Source organism: Silurus meridionalis, chromosome 28 (assembly GCF_014805685.1).
Source record: "Silurus meridionalis isolate SWU-2019-XX chromosome 28, ASM1480568v1, whole genome shotgun sequence".
Lineage (NCBI taxonomy): Eukaryota > Metazoa > Chordata > Actinopteri > Siluriformes > Siluridae > Silurus > Silurus meridionalis.
The window spans coordinates 1,050,001-1,072,500 of NC_060911.1; the positions used below are offsets into that span (position 1 = coordinate 1,050,001).

Genomic DNA, 22,500 nt, shown 5'->3' on the forward strand with positions numbered 1-22,500 from the left:
AATAATGATAATAATAATAATAATAATAATAATGATAATAATAATAATAATAATAATAATAATAATGATAATAATAATAATGATAATGATAATAATAATAATAATAATAATAATGATAATAATAATAATAATAATAATAATAATAATAATAATAATAATAATAATAATAATAATAATGATAATAATGATAATAATAATAATAATAATAATAATAATAATAATGATAATAATAATAATAATAATAATAATAATAATAATAATAATAATAATAATAATAATGATAATAATAATGATAATAATAATAATAATGATAATAATAATAATAATAATAATAATAATAATAATGATAATAATAATAATAATGATAATAATAATAAACTCACCCAGAAGATGATGTTAAACCCGAAGATGAAGTATTTGATGCAGCAGCCGACCTCATGCACATTGAAGTGTTTCCCGGACATGCTGAAGAAGAGGAGGATGATGATGGTGATGATGGTGGTGTTTTGATGATGGTGGTGTTTTGTGATGATCAGGGTGCACTGGGTAAAAGTGAAGGTGTTTTAAGGTGAACACAGGCCACTCATGATCTCCTAAGAGCAGTCTGGATCATCATCATCTTCATCATCATCATCACCAACACCTCCAGATCAGATCAGATCAGATCAGAGTGTATCCGGTTCCTCATCAGACTGAGAGTCAGATTAATTCTCTCTCTCTCTCTCTCTCTCTCTCTCTCTCTCTCTTCTGGATTTCTCTAAATGTCGCTCAGGAAATGCACCTGGAACCCCGGAATAACGGTCCAGCGGCGCAGCCGTGACGTCATTTCCGGTCCGCGCGATTTTACAGTCCACTTTTTTTCTCCTTCACTTTATTAAACCTTCAAATACCACAGGGGAATTATTATAATTTACTGTTAAACACATTTAATAATGAATCTGAGCAGTAAATTAAAGAATATTACAGTAAATCATAAACGCGAGTACAATAATAAATTATAATAATTTAATAAATACATTTAAAATAATAACGAAACATAAAAAACGAATTAAATTCAGGGGATTTGGCTTCAATCCAAGTATGTTGCCAGAAGTTTTAACTCTTTTAGGGATTTAAATTAAATTCTAAAAAAAAATAAACATTATTAAATGCATCAAAACCATGAGGAACTTTAAGAAATCTCAGTTTGTGTATATAAAACATTTGTGTCTATAATGTGTCCTAAAGTAACCTCTTTATCTAATGTGATACACTGTACTGATATTTGCACCATGTACACACACTTTATGTACATTACTGATCCGTCATGTATATTGTGTTCTTATTTACCAGATCAGTCGAGGCCCAGGGGACCAATGACCTCCACAGGTATCTTTAACCAACAGGGTACTGTGGAAATTAGGGGATTGCAGGGAGAAGAGGTGGAGAAGGTGGAGGAGTTCAGGTACCTGGGGTCAACAGTGCAAAGTAATGTAGAGTGTGTTAGAGAAGTGAAGAAAAGAGTGCAGGCAGGGTGGAGTGGGTGGAGAAGAGTGATAGCAGGAGTGATTTGTGATAGAAGAGTATCTGTGAGAGTGAAAGGGAAAGTTTATAGGACTGTGGTGAGACCTGAGATGTTGTATGGATTAAAGACAGTGGCATTGAGTAAAAGACAGGAGGTGGAGCTGGAGGTAGCAGAGCTGAAGATGTTGAGATGTTCGTTGGGAGTGACGACGATGGACAGGATTAGAAATGAGTTTATTAGAGGGACAGTGCATGTGGGACGTTTTGGAGACAAGGTGAGGGAGGTGAGATTGAGATGGTTTGGACATGTGCAGAGGAGGGACATGGGGTATATCAGTAGGAGAATGCTGAGGATGGAGACACCAGGAAGGAGGAAAAGAGGAAGGCCAAGGAGGAGGTTTATGGATGTGGTGAAGGAAGACATGCAGGTAGTTGGTGTGAAAGAGGCAGATGTAGAGGACAGGGGGGTGTAGAGACGGATGATCCGCTGTGGAGACTCCTGATGGGGGCAGCCGAAAGAAGACGATTTTGTTCTCATTTTATCTGTATTGTTTTTGTCCATATATAAATGTATAGTCTTATTTATGTCTGGACTTTAGAGAGTCACCAAGAGGGTATAATAAATAAATAATATATATTATATTATAATAATATTCATATATAATGAATAATTATTATTATGTAAATTAGAAATTATTTGGATATTTTTATTCTGTTTATGATTGTCGGGTTAAAAGCCGGAAATTCAGATTTTTATTGTGTTCACGTCTGCACCGGAAGTCACATATTTGGCAACGCTCACTTCCTGCGCAATAGTGCGGCGTTAGGCGGAAGTGCGGAGTGTTTACTCCTTCATGTGTTCTCTCTGTAGGTGATCTCCGGCTCTGTGCGCGCGGATGTCAGTCTGAGGCGATTTGTCTCAGAGTCGGACATTTTCTTTCCCGCGTATTTTTTTTATTCATTCAGGTGAAGTGAAAATAAAGTAAATAATAATGTCCGCGGAGGAAGCGGAGAAAACAGCAGCAGCGGCGGTGGCGGCGGCAGCAGCGGTGGTGGTGGCGGAGGCTCCTGCCGGGGATGAGGAGGAGGAATGGCTGTACGGCGGTGAGACTCTTCTCCCATTAATCCTCCTCAACTTCACCCTCAGTCTGCGAATATTTATTCTCTGATCCATTTTACACTCAATTTCTAGATTCAAACATTCTCGCATTACGATTCTAAGCACTAAGGCCTGGGTTTGTGATCAGGGGGCTGCACGGTATATCATTTATCACTGGATACCGGTATTTGTAATGCGTTCAGTAATAGCGATACTTAGTCCAAGCATAGCAATCAGAATATATATATATATATATATATATATATATATATATATATATATAGTTCTTTAGATGATGCACAGTTGATGTACATTTGACTGTGTTCTGGATCTGTCCTGCAGATGAAGGAGAAAACAAGGAGACCGAGGAGGAAGAAGAAGCGAAACTTACAGCTGCTGTCAGGTGAGAACACATCTCATACTCTGTAGGTTGAGTTGTTGATTGTGTGTGATGGTGAAACAGTTCATAATGTCTGTATATTGTGTGTGTGTGTGTGTGTGTGTGTGTGTGTGTGTGTGTGTGTGTGTGTTCTGTAGCACCCCCTCTGCACCTGCTGCTGCACCCGAGGAGAACAGCAATGGGAATGGAATGGCCAGTCAGGTAGTTCATCCAGCCTCTCCAATAGTGATTTGTTTGGGATTTATTCAGGATTTAGTTTGTTTAGAAATTTGGCAGGTCCTTGGTGGTAAATTTGGGTGTTATTATGGGGTAAGGGTCCTCTGGGAGGGGTAGATTGGGGGTAGTTTGGGGTAATGGTCCTCTGGGAGGGGTAGATTGGGGTAATGGTCCTCTGGGAGGGGGTAGTTTGGGGTAATGGTCCTCTGGGAGAGGGTAGTTTGGGGTAAGGGTCCTCTGGGAGGGGGTAGATTGGGGTAATGGTCCTCTGGGAGGGGGTAGATTGGGGTAATGGTCCTCTGGGAGGGGTAGATTGGGGTAATGGTCCTCTGGGAGGGGGTAGATTGGGGGTTAGTTTGGGGTTCAGGTCCCTGAAATGCACCACAACTAAATCAAGTGTTCTCTAAAACTCGCTCTTATCTAAATAAAACAAAAATAAATTCCCTACTCAGGAGGAGGCGCAGGGGGACAATGAGGACAGCGAGAGTGACAGCGATGATGACGACGATGACGTCCGCGTTACCATCGGTGACATCAAGACGGGTGCTCCTCAGTACACGTGAGTCGGAGACAGACGTCTGTCCTCCTAGCAGATTATTTCCTACACCCTTTATTGATGAGCTGAATTTACGCTGAGACATGTTTCCGCTTACAGAACGTACGGAGCAGCGCCGGTGAATCTGAACATAAAGACCGGCAGCAGACCATACGGTACTCCGTCCATCTGGATAATCCATCTGTCCATACATTCATTCATCTGTCTTATCTGTCCATCCGTCTGTCCATGCATTCATTTAAATAAAAAATACTCTGAATGAGAACTAAGTTTATACTACTTGACTGTATGATGGTGTATAATAGAGCTACTTCCTGTATAATGTTCTGTGTGGGTGTGTTTCAGTGGGAGCAAAGGTGAAAGGTGTGGATCTCGATGCCCCAGGCAGCATCAACGGCGTCCCAGTTCTGGAGGTGGACGTGGAGTCCTTTGAGGAAAAGCCCTGGAGAAAACCTGGTGTGTGTTATCATTAACGATGTTGCACGGCAGCTGAGAAATATATGGCTGCCGATAAGCTGAGCATAAGCAAGTGAGTGTGTTGCTTATGTGTGTATGTGTTTAGGTGCTGATTTGTCGGATTACTTTAATTACGGCTTTAACGAGGAAAGTTGGAAGGCGTACTGTGAGAAGCAGAAGCGGCTGCGTATGGGCCTCGACTCCATCAACATCAGCTCTGCTACCAGCAAGATTTCTGTATGTCCAAATGTCCCCTCATCACCCATCCCGGTATCGTCCTCTATTTGTCCCCATACTGTAATCGTCCTATTTCCCACAATTCTTTCTTTATTCTTTTTCATTCCCTGTCCCATAATTCTCTCTTCAGTCCCTTTATCATCACCTGTCATCATTGCTAGTTGCCAAATCATCCCATTATCTCCCACTTCTTCTCCTAATTGGCTGTCCTCTTAGTCTCCTTAATGGCTGTCCCCTCATCATCAGTTTTTTATTTTTATTGGCTGTCCCCTTATCGTTTCCTGTGTCCTTTTCAGTTGTCTTGTGCCCTGTATCCTCCCCCTGTATCTCTCCTGTATCTTTCCCCTATATCATCTCTCCTGTATCCTCCTCCAACGGTATCCTCCCCACGGTATCCTCCCCCTGTATCACCTCCATATCTCCCCTGTATCTCCCCTGTATCTCCCCACTGTATCTCCCCTGTATCCCCATAGTTCCTGTGTTCTCCTGCACTGTTGTGACTTTCGTGTGTGTGTGTTTTCACGCTCAGGTGCAGCAGGGCAGGACAGGGAATGATAAAGAGGCTGCACTTCCTGCTCACGTTCCTAAACCAGACTTTACCACCCCATCTAACCTGTACAAGCCCGGCCTGAACCCGTCCAGGTACACACACACACACACACACACACACGTACGCACGCAGTCTGAGCTGTATTTTAATTGTTCAGGTATTGACACTCATGGCTCATTACTTTGTCCTCTTAATTATGCCAATGTGTTTGCGTGTGTGTATCGTTATACCCTGTGTGTGTGTGTGTGTGTGTGTGTGTGTGTGTGTGTGTGTGTGTGTGTGTGTGTGTGCGGAGGCTGTAACTTTTCTGCCTGTCTTCCCCTTACTCATATGCCCTCTTAGGATATCCCCTCCACAATGGGCGGGGCCTGCATCCCAAGACACGCCCTATTATACGTAAGTGGGTGTGGCCATGGGTGTGGTTTCTTGATTATTTTTTTTTCCTCCACAGGGTTTTAAAAATCCAGTCATTTATTTGGTTTTCATCACGTTCTTTTTTTTTTTTGGTTTGTTTTTATTTTGTTGAAGAAACCACTGAGATGCAGGAGCGTGTTCTGTTTGTTTTTCTTATAAATGGATATAAATGCAAAAATATATGATTTATAATGAATGTATGAGGTAAAAAAGTGTGTGTGTGTGTGTGTGTGTGTGTTGCAGGAAACCTACTGGGACCATTGACGTGATTGGTGGACAAACAGCCACCATCAGCCGGGTGGAGGGGCGACGCCGACACAATCTGGAGGGAAACAACATCCAGGTAACTCACTCTCTCTCTCTCTCTCTCTCTCTCTCTCTCTCTCTCTCATTCTCTCTCTCTCATTCTCTCTCTCTCTCTCTCTCTCTCTCTCTCTCTCTCTCTCATTCTCTCTCTCATTCTCTCTCTCTCACTCACTCACACACACACACGCACACGCACACACACACACACGTATGACATCTCAGAAACATGGTTTTATTCTGTTTGCAGGTGATCTCCGAACACACCACCCCCGAAGCTGAGGCCACGCCCGCCAAACTCCCGGCCTTCTTCCCCCCAGGGCCCCTCCCTCCAAACATGCCTCCGCCTCCTTTCCTGCCCCCACCCCCTGTTAGCCAGGCCCCACCCCTTATCCCTCCACCAAGTGAGTCTCTTTCTCTCTGTCTCTCTGTCTAACACTGTATTTAAATCAGAAAATAGGAAAATGTCTTTGTTCTGTCTTTGAGATTTTACTACAAATTCCTGCAATTCTGAGTAGTATTTCCGAATTCTGAGTGTGGTGTGTGTGTGTGTGTATGTATGTATGTATGTATGTGTGTGTGTGTGTGTGTGTGTGTGTGAGAGAGATACCGGAGTATCACAACTACTGTAGATACTGTAAATGGCACCAGTTCAGATTAGCCTACTTCCATCGCATTATGCTAGTTATACACTGCTCTTCTTCTCGTTTTAACTCGTTTCTCTCGCTCCTCGCAGGACTCCCCATCACCGTCCCTCCTCCCGGTACGTTCTCTTTTACCAACTCTACACACACGCTTAATTATTTGCAGTGTTTGTGAATGTTTTATGTATTTCTGTGATTGTATCCCAGGTTTCCCGCCTCCTCCCAGCGGCCCGCCCCCTTCACTTATGCCAACGTTAGACAAGTAAGTCTGTCGTTCAATTAAAGTTTAGAGTCTCAGTGTGGGCGGGGCTAAGTTTTATACATTTTATTTTTAATTGTTTTTTTTTGGGTTAGACTCTTTACTAGAGGTCAATCAAGAGTGGATTATACTGATAGTTAGTTCGGATTGTATTCGACGATAACCGACTAATCAACTGATAAAATGGCAAAAAAAAAAAAAACCCTCAATATAAAATAGTACTCAACTATATTACAAAAAGAAAACTACTAAATCATGAAAATGTGCTAAATAAAATTTTTAATAAATATGAAGGAATATGACATTGAAACTGAAACAAAAAGTGACACTCCAAATAAATAAACATATTAATAAAAAATTAATTATAAAAAAAAATACATTTAAAATAAACAGCATGTGGTGTCAGTGATTCGCCTCTAGAGGCCACTCTCGTACTGTATAATGTAACCCGGAAAAACTACCAGCATGGATTTTTGCAGCAAACAACTTTTGGTGCAGATCCAATTGCTTGACCTTTACTCTATATCTTAGTGTTGCATGCATAATTTTGCAGCCTGTTCGATGAAAAGACGAGAGATGTGTGCCAATGCTCCACAGTATTGATCTTTATGATGAGATGATTGATGTTCATGATGGCGATGTGGATTATTGTGAAAACTTCTATTTTCTCCAGCAGCGGGCATCCTGGGGGATACGACTGCCGTCCTGTCACTCCGTACTCTTTCCCTCCCGGTCAGTTCAGTTTGTGTTTCTCGCAGATCATAGCAAATATTCCACTGTTAAAACCTTCTGAACTGTGTGTGTGTGTGTGTCCTCAGGTGCTTACCCGCCCCCCATGCAGGGGCCTGTGAACAACTGGCCTGGGATGATAGACAACTCAAAGCAGTGGGATTATTACCCCAGGCGAGAGAAGGAGAGAGAGAAGGAGAGAGAGAGGGAGAGGACGCGGGAGCGAGGACACGACCGGGAGAGAGAGAGAGAGCGAGAACGAGAGCATAGTCCCTCGACCATTGCCTACAACAGGTGAGATACACCTCTGTGCTTAGGCCCATGATGATGATGATGATGATATAAGTGAATAACTTTACATTCTTTTAGAGGGTTTCTTTAAAACTTTCCTGTTTTTCTCACACTCGAACACGCAGTGATGAGGAGCGCTACCGTTACCGTGACTACGGAGACCGCGGCTATGAGAGGCATCGGGAGCGGTCGAGCAGAGAGAAAGAGGAGAGACATCGTGAGAGGAGACACCGAGAGAAAGAGGAGGGAAGGCACAAGTCTTCACGCAGGTAACACAAGCAAGCAAGCACGCGCGCACACACACACACACACGCCCTACATTAGGAATCATGTCTATGGTGGCCACACCCCCTACATTAAGATTCATGTCTGTGGTGGCCACACCCCCTACATTAGAAGTCATGTCTATGGTGGCCACACCCCCTACATTAGAAGTCATGTCTATGGTGGCCACACCCTCAGGGGATTGATCACCAAAGCCCATGTTTGTTTATTTAGGACATACTCAGAGGCCACACCCATTTACTGCAGTGTTAATAGAGATGATGCATATCTGAGACTCGTCCCTCTCTCCCTCTCCCATCTCTCTCTCCCGTTTCTTCCCCTCCCTCAGCAGTAGCAGAAGAAGGCATGACAGTGAGGAAGGTGACGGCCATCGCAGACACAAACATAAGAAGTCCAAGAGAAGTAAAGAAGGCAAAGAGCCAAGTGAGGAGCGAGCCGCCGACCAGGAGAACCAGGACGCCATGGAGTAGACGTCTCATCATGTCTAGCTCTGAACCGTGCTCCTCATGCCAGCAGAAACCCTCTGTACTTGTTTGTAGTAAATGTTCCATTTTAGTTCTTCTTTGTTCTCGTGTATTTCATCCAGGTCCTGTGTAGATCTTTGATTTGTTGGATTAAAAAAAGCTATTTGGTAATTTCTGTAATCTGAGTCCTGTCTGGTGTGGTGACGTCTAGACCAGTGAGACGACCTGCACCTGTGTTAATCCTGTTAGGGACTGATGCAGGCGTGAAGTGGGCGGGGTTAAATAAATTGGAGGCGGAGTCATGACTTGATCACAAAAACTTAACCACTTACTGTTGAATCTATTGTTATCTGGAGAGGGTGCAATGAAATCTGCTGTAGACGTGTCCCAAATCCTCTCTCTCTCACACACACACACACACACACACACACAGAGTTACATCCCAGAAGACATCAGGAACGTGGTCTTCAGCTTCTTCTGAATAATGAATCACAGCTGCACGTTACATCTTCCATAGCTTGTGCTTTCTCTCTTCTCCTTTCACTCTTTCCTTCTATCCCATCTGACTTATTCTCTCGTTTCTTATTTTCTCTATATACATTCCATTCTCTTCTCTCTCTCCTGTCATATTCCTCTCACCTTTCCCCCTCCTTTCTTTTCCTCTGCTCTCATTTCTTCATTCTTTCCTCCTTTTGGTCCTAAGTTTTGGCACTTGTTGGACAGCTGCCCCCCCAACACACACACACACACACACACACACACACACACACACACACACACAGGTGTATTTGTACTTTATTCCACAGTATTTAAATATTCTTTAAACAAACAAAAGAATAATAAGAAGGTGTGAATATAAAGACATGGTCAAAAAAAAACAAACAAAACAAAACATCGAACACTCATACACACACAGTTTAAACCCGCTGGGCAAAAGTGTAGTCGTTTTTTTTTCTGATTGTAGGTTTATAATCCTGATTTCCAAATCCGTCTGAACGCTCAAATCTACACCATGCCAACGTGCATGTTTTCTTCTGTTTCTATACAACAAACTCAACAAAAGGCAAAAACACAGTGATTGAATAGAAGTAACTGAGTTGAAAAGTTGTGTGGAGTCCAAATGTGGTGTTTGTGTGTCTATCAGAAGAACTTGTGTAAGATGGAGAACAGGAGAGATGATGTGATCAGACTCCCTCACCCTCACACATGGAGGTAGAACTTTCATGGTTTGAGATTGTTTTGGAGCAGGGAAGGTTCCAGAAACTGAAAGTGAACCTACATGGCTCCCATTCCACACGTCAACACCATGCAGTTCCGTCTGGACTGCAGCTCATTGAAACCGACTTCACCGTACAACAAGACGATCATATGAAGTTCTGTGAGTGTCATTTAGAGAGTAAACAGACGTCTGGAGTGATATCTATCATGGAACCACCTGCTCAGTCACCGCACCTAAATCCTACTGAACTGCTCCGAGATGAACAAGAAACATCTCCAACTAGTGAAGAACATCTCTGGAGAGTTTTCCAAGAGACAAGTATTTCAGCTAAACGATTAGAGGAACGAACTGTCGGGATTGAGTGTGTGTGAAGCTGTTCTTCATGCTGAGGGAGGATTTTATAATGTAAATAAAGTCTGTAGAACATTTATAGATTAGTTTGGTCAAAGGAAATGTTCAGATCGTTACATTAAAGAGTTTGTTCCATAGAAAAAAAAGAACATGCAGGTCTCCAACACCATAAAACACTTTTCAGGTGATGTTTAAATCTTTGATCAAGTATTAGCTGAATTAGCATCATAGCCTCAGCGCTAAACTACTACATTTAGTTATAAAGGCTCAGATGTTTTTTTGTCCAAATTTCTCTTTTAATACGATCAGACATTGAACTCTGACCTAAAAGAGGCATTTTATTGAGTTTTTTCTTTACCACAGCAGTTAAATTGATTGTTTTTTCCTCACACACACACACACACACACACACACACACTAAGGAGTTGAACTTTAGTTGCTCTTTGAAGCGAGCAGGTAAACAAAGCTAAAAAACGTAAAAAAATAAAACTAAAGGCTTGTGTGAGCTCAATGACTCAAACTCTTCCCACGGGAGGAGAAACGACGCCGTATCTGTGACGTGCGATCACAATTAGCTGCATTGCTAAATAAAACAGTACATTAGAATCAAATAAAAGTGAAACAAATTAGCTAGGTGTCCTGCTAGCTAGCATTTTGTGACTTGTTAGCATAATCGGTCATGGCTAGCAGGATCTAAAAACCAAAACGTTTTAAAGTCATGATCTGGATGGTTTATATGTTCCCCAAAGACGTTTTTGTGTGAAATGTTGCCATGTTTCTGACAGAAATGTGTAAAATTAAGACATGCTATGCTAGTTAGCAATGCTGGATGTAATATTCGGTTTTCTGAGGTAAAATGTGTGAATTTTTTCCTCAGGTTATACCAAAAACTGTCTTTGTCTCACAACTGTTTGTGAAATTTTTTTTAATGGGGAAAAAAAACCTAATTTAATAACGTTACTAAATGTACTAGCAGTTAGCAAGATACGGGGCTGTGTCTCAAATCACACACAGTGCACGCCTGGTGCTGAAACAATACAGTGTCTTCTCAATGTACACGAGTCCATACATGAGATTCGTGAAGTTAGGTGGCTAACCGGGTTGTGTCACAGGTTAGCATGCTAGCAATGTCTAAAATAAAACCCTGCAGGTGATTTGAGACACAGCCTAGTTTCCTCCTCACCTCCCCTATCAGTGGATGGTTTTGGGGTTTTTATAAACCTTTCACAAGCATTTTTTAAATAAAAATGAATAATATAATAATCCGTCCTGTGCTGCGTAAGGAATCCGGCTGCCTCCTGAACCTTCCGGAAAAGTCTCACTCTTTTCAGTACACTTCATCAGTCCCGGATTAGCAGCCGGCGTGTGATTGTCTCTTTTGGGTTTGCTGATGGAGGGAAAATGGAGGATTGGCGTACGCTGTGGAGTGTCTTCGGGTCAGATCGCGAACTCGACCGTGTGACGTTACTTCCCGGTTAGCATAAAATGCTAGTTTTAATCTTGCTAGGTCGTAGCATTGGGGCCACTTTTTTATTTTGAAATATCAGTGTCCTGGTGAACTGTTTATGAGGAAAAAAATCTCATTATGGGATGGCTTGCTAGCATGAAAACATACCTAGCGGATACCTGTGCCTAGCTAGGTATTTTGGAGGACAATGGGCGTTTTCACATAGCAAAAAGAAGTGTTAGCATGAATTTAGTTGAGCGATCGCAGCCATGCTAGTTAGCTAAGCTACCGCAGTACATCCAGACAGCTTTGCTTACATTATCACCTAACACGCAAGCAGCAGCTAGCGCAAACACAAGCTCCCTGAGAAAGTACCTCAGGCGAGTGATTATACCGTAGTGATGTCACACAGTCCTGTTTTCTGATTGGCCGATTAAACAGTAGCTCCGTCCCTTTACACGTTTAATTAGCCGATGATGTTTGCACAGTGATGAGGGCGGGCGTCATTTTCGTTTTGTCGATGATCCGTTGCCATGGGAACCCCTCGATCATCCGTCCTGTTGTCTAGACGTCTGAAGACGTAGAGCCTTGTGCTGTTGGACCACAGTGTTCTCTCCGTTGGCTCTGAACGTAGCGGGTGGGGGGTTTGTGGGGGGAGTCGAGTGGGTGGGTGGTAATTACACAGGGGTGTAAACAGCACTGAGTGAGGAAGAAGCAGCGTATACATGTGTATGTATGTGTTTATATGCATGTTTATGTGCATATCAGGGGAGTTTATAGTCCGGAGAGAGAGAGAGAGAGAGAGAGAGAGAGAGAGAGAGAGAGAGAGAGAGAGAGAACCAGAGGAAGGCACCTTAGGCAGAGCACAGCGTGAGCGGCTGCTAATCCGGCCTGAAGATGGGAATCTTGGGAAGAAACTCTATTAAGATAACCTGCACACACAGAGAGAGAGAGAGAGAGAGAGAGAGAGAGAGAGAGAGAGAGAGAGAGAGAGAGAGAGAGAATTAATGTACAGCCCAGACTCACTTATTCACCTTCAGTTATATAGATATTCATGTCAGACAGAAAGCCGGAGACAGACAGAGATTTGTCTGTCTATTTGTTTATCTGTATTTCTGACTCTAATCTCACTGTCTGACTCTGTGCATGTCTCTGTCTGTATATCGGTCTAGTTTACACTTTATTCTCTCTTGTCTGACTCTCTGTGGCTGTCTGACTCTCTGTGGCTGTCTGACTCTCTGTGGCTGTCTGACTCTCTGTGCCTGTCTGACTCTCTGTGCCTGTCTGACTCTCTGTGCCTGTCTGACTCTCTGTGGCTGTTTGACAAGATTTAAGATCTAAAGGTTGCTTTATTGGTATGGCAATTTTAATTATTCATATTGCCAATGCATCTCTCTCTCTCTCTCTCTCTCTCTCTCTCTCTCTCTCTTCTCTCTCTCTCTTTCTTTCTTTCTCTCTCTCTCTCTCTCTCTCTCTCTCTCTCTCTTTCTCTCTCACACACACACACAGACTGGAGGTGAACTTACATATTCCATCATGTTGTTGGTTTCACACTTCCTCTTACTCAGCTTCCAGTGCAAACACAGCTGCAACAGAGAGACATGATTAGTAAAGATAATAGACACAATTGACAGATAACAACACACACACACACACACACACACCTTGTGATAAAGGCGGTTGTTCTCCCACTCCAGTAATTTCTCTATGGATCTGCGTGTCTGAAAAAGGCAAATTAACATTAAAAACAGTAATAATGATAATAATGTGTGTGTGTGTGTGTGAGTGTGTGTGTGTGTGTGTGGACTGACGCGTTTGCTGAGGCAGATGACGGGCCACAGGCTGAGCCCCAGCGTGCAGCAGCAGCACAAACACCCACACAGCAGCCAGCGCACGTTCACCGGCAGCGTCTTCCTCAGACAGCCGTTCACTCGACTGATACTGGCTTTAAACTCCTCCGGTGCCACCTGCACACCAACACCACCATCAGCACAAACACACCACTGAAACACACACACACACACACACACCCCCCCGAGAGATACCTACAGTCCTACAGTACGCGCTCATGCCCAATATTTCGACTTGTGTTCTAACGGAGTGCGAGTGTGTGTGCACTGTACATTGTTTATTTACTTTATCACACAGATGTTTGTTTGGTTCCTGTGTGCATGTGGAGGTGATGGATGGAGAAGAGCAGCGTGTCTGGGTGCGAGACGGGTGGGCCACATGTTCTCTCTCTCTCTCTTACCTTTCCCGTGAGTGCAGAAGGAAACTCCGTCTCGAATTTATTGCTGAGTCCGAACCTAGTAACAAAGAAAAGCATGCGTCATGTAAAATCCTGTTTTAAAGATCATTTGTTTGTAATTGATGATTTTTATACACTGGTGTTACGCTGCATTTTTGTGGTACGCAGACGATTCAGTATTATACAAAAGGTTATTAATGTGTAATTAAAGGAATTAATGTGTCAGATAGCCAGGATTTTAAAACAGGGACAAGACAGAGGGTCATGAAGCAGCCATGTGGTCGTGTATTTCACCCCCAGATCTTCAGAGATGTTCTGCCTGAATCAGTCCTCCTACGTCATCATGACGTCACATGTATAAACCAGTATAATAGAGAAGTGCAGTAGAACAGAGCGCTGCATCACACACAGGATCTCATACAGTCACCATGAACATCATCACTAAACAATTCAACACGTCTCCTTTCACTGGAGCCACAACTGCACCTCCACATACACCATCTCCAGCAGGAGCACTGATCTTCACCTCCTCACATCACCCCGGGGTTCTGTGTATGTTTTTCCCTGCACTATGGTTTTCCTGGGGATTTAATATGAAGGAAATGTTGTGTTTTTGTGCAGTAAAGGAAACACACAGGTATAAAGGGTTCATTAAAAAGCAACTGTTTGGGTCGACCTTTTCTCGTGACGTCCAGCTTTTATTAAAAACTGTCTTGTAAATGTCCTGCGACCAAATGACTTTCTTCTCCTCCATCAGTCTGTTAAATCCACAGGAGTATATTTGAGTTTGTGCAGTTTTGCTACAGATGCGGTTTGCGAGCTCTGACTAGTGATGCTCTCTGACCGTCCAATCAAAACTCAGTGATTCTGAACGAGCTCCGTCACCATTATTAGAAAGAAAATAATGCAGAATAAAAGAATATTTAGAAAGAAAAATAAAATGTGAGTGTTAAATAGAGGTTACATCCAGACTGTGTAACAGTGACTTCGGTATCGCCATTGATTTCTTTCACTTGGTATTTTAACTTTAGTACTATTGATCATAATTGATCAATTGATCATAATTGATCATAATTAACATTGATAGTCTTTTAAATGTAATTTTTTCCTTTTATTAATCTAAATGAAACTATTCAATTAAATTACAAACACGTTTATTATTAAATATACCGTATTTCTGTACAGCCCGCCCCTCTTATGCTTTGATTGGCTACTCGTGTTATACTCGCGAACGGTCAACTAATCAGCAGCCAGGTTCAGATAAACCACAACCAATCACAAGCAAGGAGGGCGGGACTTGTCGGAATATAGGTCGGAAGCGAATAAAAACCGAAAGCGCCGCTGTGTGTGTTTGAGGTTTCACTCAGCGGGCTTTTCTTTTCTTTCCCCGACTCACTTACACAGTGGCTCGGCCTGCTCCCCGCACCAGCACCGGCTCCGGGCCGAATTTAAGCAGCTGCTCCTCCGCCGCCCGGCCTTCATCCTCCTCCTCTTCCTCCTCCTCCTCATAAATCTCATCAAAGTCCTCCATCATGGCCTCCTCGGCCTCCCGCTCCCCGGGCGGGACTCAGCTTCCCTAACGCAACACTCACAAGTCTCGTATCCAAAGCTGTGGCTTCATGGAGCGCCGGAGAAAAGGAGATTTTTCTGGCGGAACAAAAAAACACACGGAGCAAAAAATCAACATCCGCCGCACTTCCCGGATTGGCTGCGAGAACGGGCCGTGTTATCGCGAGATTACGACAGCCGGCCTTCGGGTTAAAGGGGGGGGGGGGTAGTGTTGTGTTATCGCGAGATTACCAGTTCAGTTTAGAGACATTAATATACGCTTTCCTGTTATCGCGAGATTTCAAGTTTGGCTCCACAATTCAACGTGCGCGTTCATGATATCGCGAGATTTGAAGTTCTCGTAATAACTTAGACAATGTTCTTTAGTTGTTACAGCTGTTCTCCAGCTGTTCCTGTAGCTTTGAGGAATGGTCATTTTTTCGATGTTGAATCTAATAATAATGTTTTGAGAACATTAATTACAGCAGAAGATTTTCTGCTCCCTGTTTTCAAATGCTGACACTATTAAAGTTAGAACTAAATACCTTTTATTTCCTTAATAATGTTATTGATTTCAAAGCGTTTAATAATGTGATGAGATTCTCAGAATGAGATTTATTTAGAATAATGACTGTACTGTACATTCTGCCTGAAAAATATCGATTATTTTTATTGTTCTTGAGTTTATGATTTACGGCTTGGAGTTTAACAGTGTTGTTGTGGGGAAACACTTTCCTGTGATTGTGAGATTATGAGTGAAAAAGTGGAAAAAAAAAACCAATGAGTTTTTCATTTAGAGCATTTATTATTTATCCAGGAAACACACACACACACACACACACACACACACACACACACACACACACACACACACACGGAGTACAGCTCTCTCATGGCACTCGTCCACCTGTGGACTCCTCACTCATCCAACATGTCGCCGTATTTATTCTTCTTCACTGCACACACAGAGAGAGATGTAAACTGGTTTATATACAGCACACAGCTGCGTTACCATAACAACGTGGGTTTGATTGACAGCTCTCACCCTCCTTCTTGGGCGTGTCTCGATCCAGTTTCTGGTTCCGTGTGATGTCGTAGTTCTCCCTGTTCTTGTTACGGAGCTGCTCGTAAAGGATGGGCTTCCTCTTCACTTCCTCCTGCTCTTCCTCGTCACGCGGAGCTGTAACACCAACACTCAGTCATTCAGACGAACGCCGTGTTCTGATTGGTTAACGGAGCCGGGGGTCTGATTGGATACAGTGGGATGAGGATTTATAAAGAATACGTTAAGACTGGGTGAGTGTGTGAGGAGTGTGAGGTACCGTGTGTGTGAAAGTCGTGGTGTTCAGAGGACGAGTGTGTGCTGTCGCTGTAGTCAGGAGGAGAATACGATGAATCAGAGACGCTCTCCGAGTGAAACACGTCAAACCGAGGCTTCTCCTCATCCTCACTGAGCTCCGAGCGAGGGGCAGCAAACCTTCACCCCGGGGAGAGAGGGTGAAGAGAGTGAGAGAAAGAGAGGTGGAGAGAAAAGGGGTGAACAGTTATCAGTAAACAGGAACTACGTGTTCTGTCTTGCAGTTGTGTATATTTGTGTGTGTGTGTGTATATGTGTGTGTGTGTGTGTGTGTGTGTGCGCGCGCTCTCACTGTGGTGGACGCAGCTGTTGCTGCTGTTGTTGATGATGATGATGATGATGGTGGTGTCTCTGTCGAAGAGCTTCTGCGATTGGTGAATTCTCCAAATTGTAGAATTTCTGCTGACACGTCTTCATGTAGGACAACTTTCCTGCGAAGTATCCACACATACCAGCAACTACACACACACACACACACACACACACACACACACACACACACACACACACACACACACTCGGTACCCACACTATACACACTACACACACATGATGTGAGCGTATTAGTGTGTAATAAAACTCACACAGAACTTTTGGCAGAGATCCGAAGCGTCCAGATGCCGTCAGCTTCCCTAATCACATAAACACCAGCCTCATTTACATCACATCTCATTCACGTCTCATTTACATCACATCTCATTCACGTCTCATTTACATCACATCTCATTCACGCCTCATTTACATCACATCTCATTCACGCCTCATTTACATCACATCTCATTCACGTCTCATTTACATCACATCTCATTCACGCCTCATTTACATCACATCTCATTCACGTCTCATTTACATCACATCTCATTCACATCTCATTTACATCACATCTCATTCATATCTCATTTACATCACATCTCATTCACGTCATTTACATCACATCTCATTCACGTCTCATTTACATCACATCTCATTCACGTCTCATTTACATCACATCTCATTCACGTCTCATTTACATCACATCTCATTCACGTCTCATTTACATCACATCTCATTCACGTCTCATTTACATCACATCTCATTCACGCCTCATTTACATCACATCTCATTCACGTCTCATTTACATCACATCTCATTCACATCTCATTTACATCACATCTCATTCACGTCTCATTCACATCTCATTTACATCACATCTCATTCACGTCTCATTTACGTCTTATTTACTTCATATTTACATCACATCTGATTAACGTCTCATTTACATTACATCTCATTCAAGTCTCATTCACGCCTCGCTTACATCACATCTCATTCATATCTCATTTACATCACATCTTATTCACGTCTCATTTACGCCTTATTTACTTCATATTTACATCACATCTGATTAACGTCTCATTTACATTACATCTCATTCAAGTCTCATTCACGTCTCGTTTACATCACATCTCATTCACATCTCATTTACATTACATCTCATTCACATCCATTCACGTCTCATTTACATCACATCTGATTCACGTCTCATTTACATCACATCTGATTCACGTCTCATTTACATCACATCTCATTCACATCTCATTTACATCACATCTCATTCACATCATATCTCATTCACGTCTCAGTTACTTCTCATTTACACCTTATTTACTTCTCATTTACTTTAATTTAATCTAATTTACATCACAGTGAACATGTGCTGCAGTAAACACAATACACACCTTTAGTGACCAGGATGTGAGTGACGGCCATCCCACTGACTGAGAACGGTACCGCTGAGAGAGAGAGAGAGACAGAGACAAGGAGGATGAGAGAGAGAGAGAGAGAGAGAGAGAAGGAGAAAAAGAGAGAGAGAGTGGGGGAGAGACAAGGAGGATGACAGAGAAAGGGGGGACAGAGAGAGAGAGAGAGAGAGAGAGAGAGAGAGAGAGAGAGAGAGAGAGAGAGAGAGAGAGAGAGAGAGAGAGAGAGAGAGAAGGAGAAAAGAGAGAGAGTGGGGAGAGACAAGGAGGATGACAGAGAAAGGGGGACAGAGAGAGAGAGAGAGAGAGAGAGAGAGAGAGATGGAAGTTAAAAGAAAAGTGATTATGAACGAAAGAAGTAAGAGAATTAATGTATCAGACAGGAGGTCAGTCGTGATTGCGCATGCGCAGTGTACTCACATCTGTACCAGAAGCTCTCTGAATCGCACTGTTTAAACACTCTCCTTTCCTCTTCTGTGGGAGTGTATTCTGCTCCCAACACTGCCTACACACACACACACACACACACACACACACACACACACACACACACACACACACACACACACACACACACACCACTACTCTTAATAATAATAATAAACCCAACATGGCCGCATCACTCAGTGCTCCTACACCACCATGGGGACTGAGTATTCACCCCCCACTGCCCCTCCCGCGTACCGGCTTGGTCTCGGCGCTGTTCTCTGTGAAATCTGAAGAAGATTCAGCCATGTTTCATTTCCTCTCCTTCAGTAATTTTAATAATAAACCGCTGCTGCTCCACTCACTTCGGTCAAAAGTGTCAAATCCGAGACACGCCTCATTTACATCACATCTGATTCACGCCTCATTTACATCACATCTGATTCACGCCTCATTTACATCACATCTGATTCACGCCTCATTTACATCACATCTGATTAACGCCTCATTTACATCACATCTGATTCACGCCTCATTTACATCACATCTGATTCACGCCTCATTTACATTACATCTCATTCAAGTCTCATTCACGTCTCATTTACATCACATCTGATTCACGCCTCATTTACATCACATCTGATTCACGCCTCATTTACATCACATCTGATTCACGCCTCATTTACATTACATCTCATTCAAGTCTCATTCACGTCTCATTTACATCACATCTCATTCACGCCTCATTTACATCACATCTCATTCACATCTCATTTACATCACATCTGATTCACGCCTCATTTACATCACATCTGATTCACGCCTCATTTACATCACATCTCATTCACGCCTCATTTACATTACATCTCATTCAAGTCTCATTCACGTCTCATTTACATCACATCTGATTCACGCCTCATTTACATCACATCTCATTCACATCTCATTTACATCACATCTCATTCACATCTCATTTACATCACATCTCATTCATATCTCATTTACATTACATCTCATTCACATCTCATTTACATCACATCTCATTCACGCCTCATTTACATCACATCTCATTCACATCTCATTTACATTACATCTCATTCACGCCTCATTTACATTACATCTCATTCACGCCTCATTTACATCACATCTGATTCACGCCTCATTTACATCACATCTCATTCATATCTCATTTACATCACATCTGATTCACGCCTCATTTACATTACATCTCATTCACGCCTCATTTACATTACATCTCATTCACGCCTCATTTACATCACATCTCATTCACGTCTCATTTACATCACATCTGATTCACGCCTCATTTACATTACATCTCATTCACGTCTCATTTACATCACATCTGATTCACGCCTCATTTACATCACATCTGATTCACGCCTCATTTACATCACATCTCATTCACGCCTCATTTACATTACATCTCATTCACATCTCATTTACATTACATCTCATTCACGCCTCATTTACATCACATCTCATTCATATCTCATTTACATCACATCTGATTCACGCCTCATTTACATCACATCTCATTCATATCTCATTTACATTACATCTCATTCACATCTCATTTACATTACATCTCATTCACATCTCATTTACATTACATCTCATTCACATCTCATTTACATTACATCTCATTCACATCTCATTTACATTACATCTCATTCAAGTCTCATTCACGCCTCATTTACATCACATCTCATTCACATCTCATTTACATTACATCATTTGGCAGGCAAGTTACTATTATCATATTTTACCCAACAGAGCACTTGAGAATTAGGGGCCTTTCTCAAGGGCCCAACAGTGGCAACTTGGTGGTGCTGGGATTTGAACTCATGATCTTTTGATTGGAAATCCAACATCTAAACCCCATGATAGGTATATCGCATTAAACAGTACACACTGGTGCTGCACTATGTGCAGTAAATGTGTTAATGAGGTCTGGATCATGATTGGTCAGAATATATATCATTATAAACATACACTCCCATACTACACCTACACCATACATACACTATCATATACTACACCTACACCATACATACACTTCCATACTACACCTACACCATACATACACTATCATATACTACACCTACACCATACATACACTATCATATACTACACCTACACCATGCATACACTATCATATACACCTACACCATACATACACTATCATATACTACACCTACACCATACATACACTATCATATACTACACCTACACCATACATACACTCATATACTACACCTACCATACATACACTATACTACACCTACATACACTATCATACTACACCTACACCATACATACACTATCATATACTACACCTACACCATACATACACCATCATATACTACACCTACACCATACATACACTATCATATACTACACCTACACCATGCATACACTATCATATACTACACCTACACCATACATACACTATCATATACTACACCTACACCATACATACACCATACATACACTATCATACTACACCTACACCATACATACACTATCATATACTACACCTACACCATACATACACTCCATACTACACCTACACCATACATACACTATCATATACTACACCTACACCATACATACACTATCATATACTACACCTACACCATACATACACTTCCATACTACACCTACACCATACACTATCATATATACTACACCTACACCATACATACATATCATATACTACTACACCATACATACACTTCATACTACACCTACACCATACATACACTATCATATACTACACCTACACCATACATACACTATCATATACTACACCTACACCATACATACACTATCATATACTACACCTACACCATGCATACACTTCCATACTACACCTACACCATACATACACTATCATATACTACACCTACACCATACATACACTATACTACACCTACACCATACATACACTATCATATACTACACCTACACATACATACACTATCATATACTACACCTACACCATATACATACACTATCATATACTACACACCATACATACACCATACATACACTATCATATATTACACCTACACCATATATACACTATCATATATACTACACCTACATACACTATCATATACTACACCATACATACACTTCCATACTACACCTACACCTACACCATACATACACTATCATATACTACACCTACACCATACATACACTATCACATACTACACCTACACCATACACTATACATACACTATCATATACTACACCATACATACACCATACATACATACACTATCATATACTACCTACACCATACATATACACTATCATATATACTACACCTACCATACATACACTATACTACACCTACACCATACATACACTTCCATATACTACACCTACACCATATATACACTATCATATACTACACCATACATACACTATCATACTACACCTACACATACATACACTATACTACACCTACACCATACATACTATCATATACTACACACCATACATACACCATACATACACTATCATATACTACACCTACACCATACATACACTATCATATACTACACCTACACCATACATACACACTATCATATACTACACCCACACCATACATACATACACTATCATATACTACACCTACACCATACATACACTATCATATACTACACCTACACCATACATACACTATCATATACTACACCTACACCATATACACTATCATATACTACA

The 22,500-nt window shown here is 41.8% G+C and overlaps 4 protein-coding genes across 11 annotated transcripts in view; 1 reads left to right on the plus strand and 3 right to left on the minus strand.

Annotated features, from left to right (window-relative positions):
* tspan5b (tetraspanin 5b) overlaps positions 1-813 on the minus strand; it is a 9,059-nt gene extending 8,246 nt beyond the window's left edge. For both annotated transcript variants that reach the window (XM_046843512.1, XM_046843511.1), the window contains exon 1: positions 384-813. In XM_046843512.1, coding sequence (XP_046699468.1) covers positions 384-464 — 81 coding nt within the window. In that variant the 5' untranslated portion in view covers positions 465-813. The remainder of the gene's footprint in view (positions 1-383) is intronic.
* Positions 814-2,301: 1,488 nt separating this feature from the next.
* On the plus strand, positions 2,302-8,577 carry fip1l1b (FIP1 like 1b (S. cerevisiae)). 7 transcript variants are annotated; one of them, XM_046843504.1, is made up of 17 exons: positions 2,302-2,607; positions 2,945-3,005; positions 3,140-3,203; positions 3,671-3,777; positions 3,874-3,929; positions 4,120-4,230; positions 4,337-4,500; positions 4,997-5,109; positions 5,360-5,413; positions 5,675-5,774; positions 5,985-6,138; positions 6,471-6,497; positions 6,586-6,640; positions 7,311-7,369; positions 7,456-7,660; positions 7,783-7,926; positions 8,271-8,577. In XM_046843504.1, the coding sequence occupies exons 1-17, from the start codon at positions 2,496-2,498 to the stop codon at positions 8,410-8,412; spliced, it is 1,728 nt and encodes a 575-aa protein (XP_046699460.1). In that variant the 5' UTR covers positions 2,302-2,495; the 3' UTR covers positions 8,413-8,577. The 7 variants fall into 7 exon arrangements, with proteins under 7 accessions (XP_046699460.1, XP_046699461.1, XP_046699464.1 ...); XM_046843505.1 differs by having other exon boundaries at positions 7,314-7,369; XM_046843507.1 differs by having other exon boundaries at positions 2,303-2,607; positions 4,337-4,467; positions 7,314-7,369.
* Positions 8,578-9,185: 608 nt separating this feature from the next.
* On the minus strand, positions 9,186-15,879 carry chic2 (cysteine-rich hydrophobic domain 2). Its single transcript, XM_046843515.1, has 7 exons — positions 15,072-15,879; positions 13,675-13,729; positions 13,235-13,390; positions 13,088-13,144; positions 12,950-13,009; positions 12,277-12,355; positions 9,186-12,122 (listed from the first exon to the last, which is right to left on the minus strand). The coding sequence occupies exons 1-6, from the start codon at positions 15,203-15,205 to the stop codon at positions 12,305-12,307; spliced, it is 513 nt and encodes a 170-aa protein (XP_046699471.1). The 5' UTR covers positions 15,206-15,879; the 3' UTR covers positions 9,186-12,122; positions 12,277-12,304.
* A 162-nt stretch (positions 15,880-16,041) lies between these two features.
* Positions 16,042-19,137, minus strand: LOC124381688 (OCIA domain-containing protein 1). Its single transcript, XM_046843514.1, has 8 exons — positions 19,000-19,137; positions 18,736-18,820; positions 18,295-18,348; positions 17,161-17,208; positions 16,869-17,034; positions 16,542-16,696; positions 16,265-16,399; positions 16,042-16,175 (listed from the first exon to the last, which is right to left on the minus strand). Exons 1-8 carry the CDS (start codon positions 19,048-19,050, stop codon positions 16,138-16,140), a joined length of 732 nt encoding a protein of 243 aa, XP_046699470.1. The 5' UTR covers positions 19,051-19,137; the 3' UTR covers positions 16,042-16,137.
* Between the last annotated feature and the right edge of the window lie 3,363 nt (positions 19,138-22,500).

Excerpts from the sequence above, each read along its gene's own strand:
- fip1l1b (XM_046843504.1), top strand. The coding sequence starts at position 2,496 with ATGTCCGCGGAGGAAGCGGAGAAAACAGCAGCAGCGGCGGTGGCGGCG. Across the intron at positions 3,006-3,139 it reads AAACTTACAGCTGCTGTCAG|CACCCCCTCTGCACCTGCTG; the intron begins GTGAGAACACAT and ends TGTGTTCTGTAG. Across the intron at positions 7,661-7,782 it reads TCGACCATTGCCTACAACAG|TGATGAGGAGCGCTACCGTT; the intron begins GTGAGATACACC and ends TCGAACACGCAG.
- chic2 (XM_046843515.1), bottom strand. The coding sequence starts at position 15,205 with ATGATGGAGGACTTTGATGAGATTTATGAGGAGGAGGAGGAAGAGGAG. Across the intron at positions 13,145-13,234 it reads TCATCTGCCTCAGCAAACGC|ACACGCAGATCCATAGAGAA; the intron begins GTCAGTCCACAC and ends TGCCTTTTTCAG. Across the intron at positions 13,010-13,087 it reads ACAACCGCCTTTATCACAAG|CTGTGTTTGCACTGGAAGCT; the intron begins GTGTGTGTGTGT and ends TCTCTGTTGCAG.
- LOC124381688 (XM_046843514.1), bottom strand. The coding sequence starts at position 19,050 with ATGGCTGAATCTTCTTCAGATTTCACAGAGAACAGCGCCGAGACCAAG. Across the intron at positions 18,821-18,999 it reads ACAGCGCCGAGACCAAGCCG|GCAGTGTTGGGAGCAGAATA; the intron begins GTACGCGGGAGG and ends GTGTGTGTGTAG. Across the intron at positions 16,176-16,264 it reads AGACACGCCCAAGAAGGAGG|TGAAGAAGAATAAATACGGC; the intron begins GTGAGAGCTGTC and ends CTGTGTGTGCAG.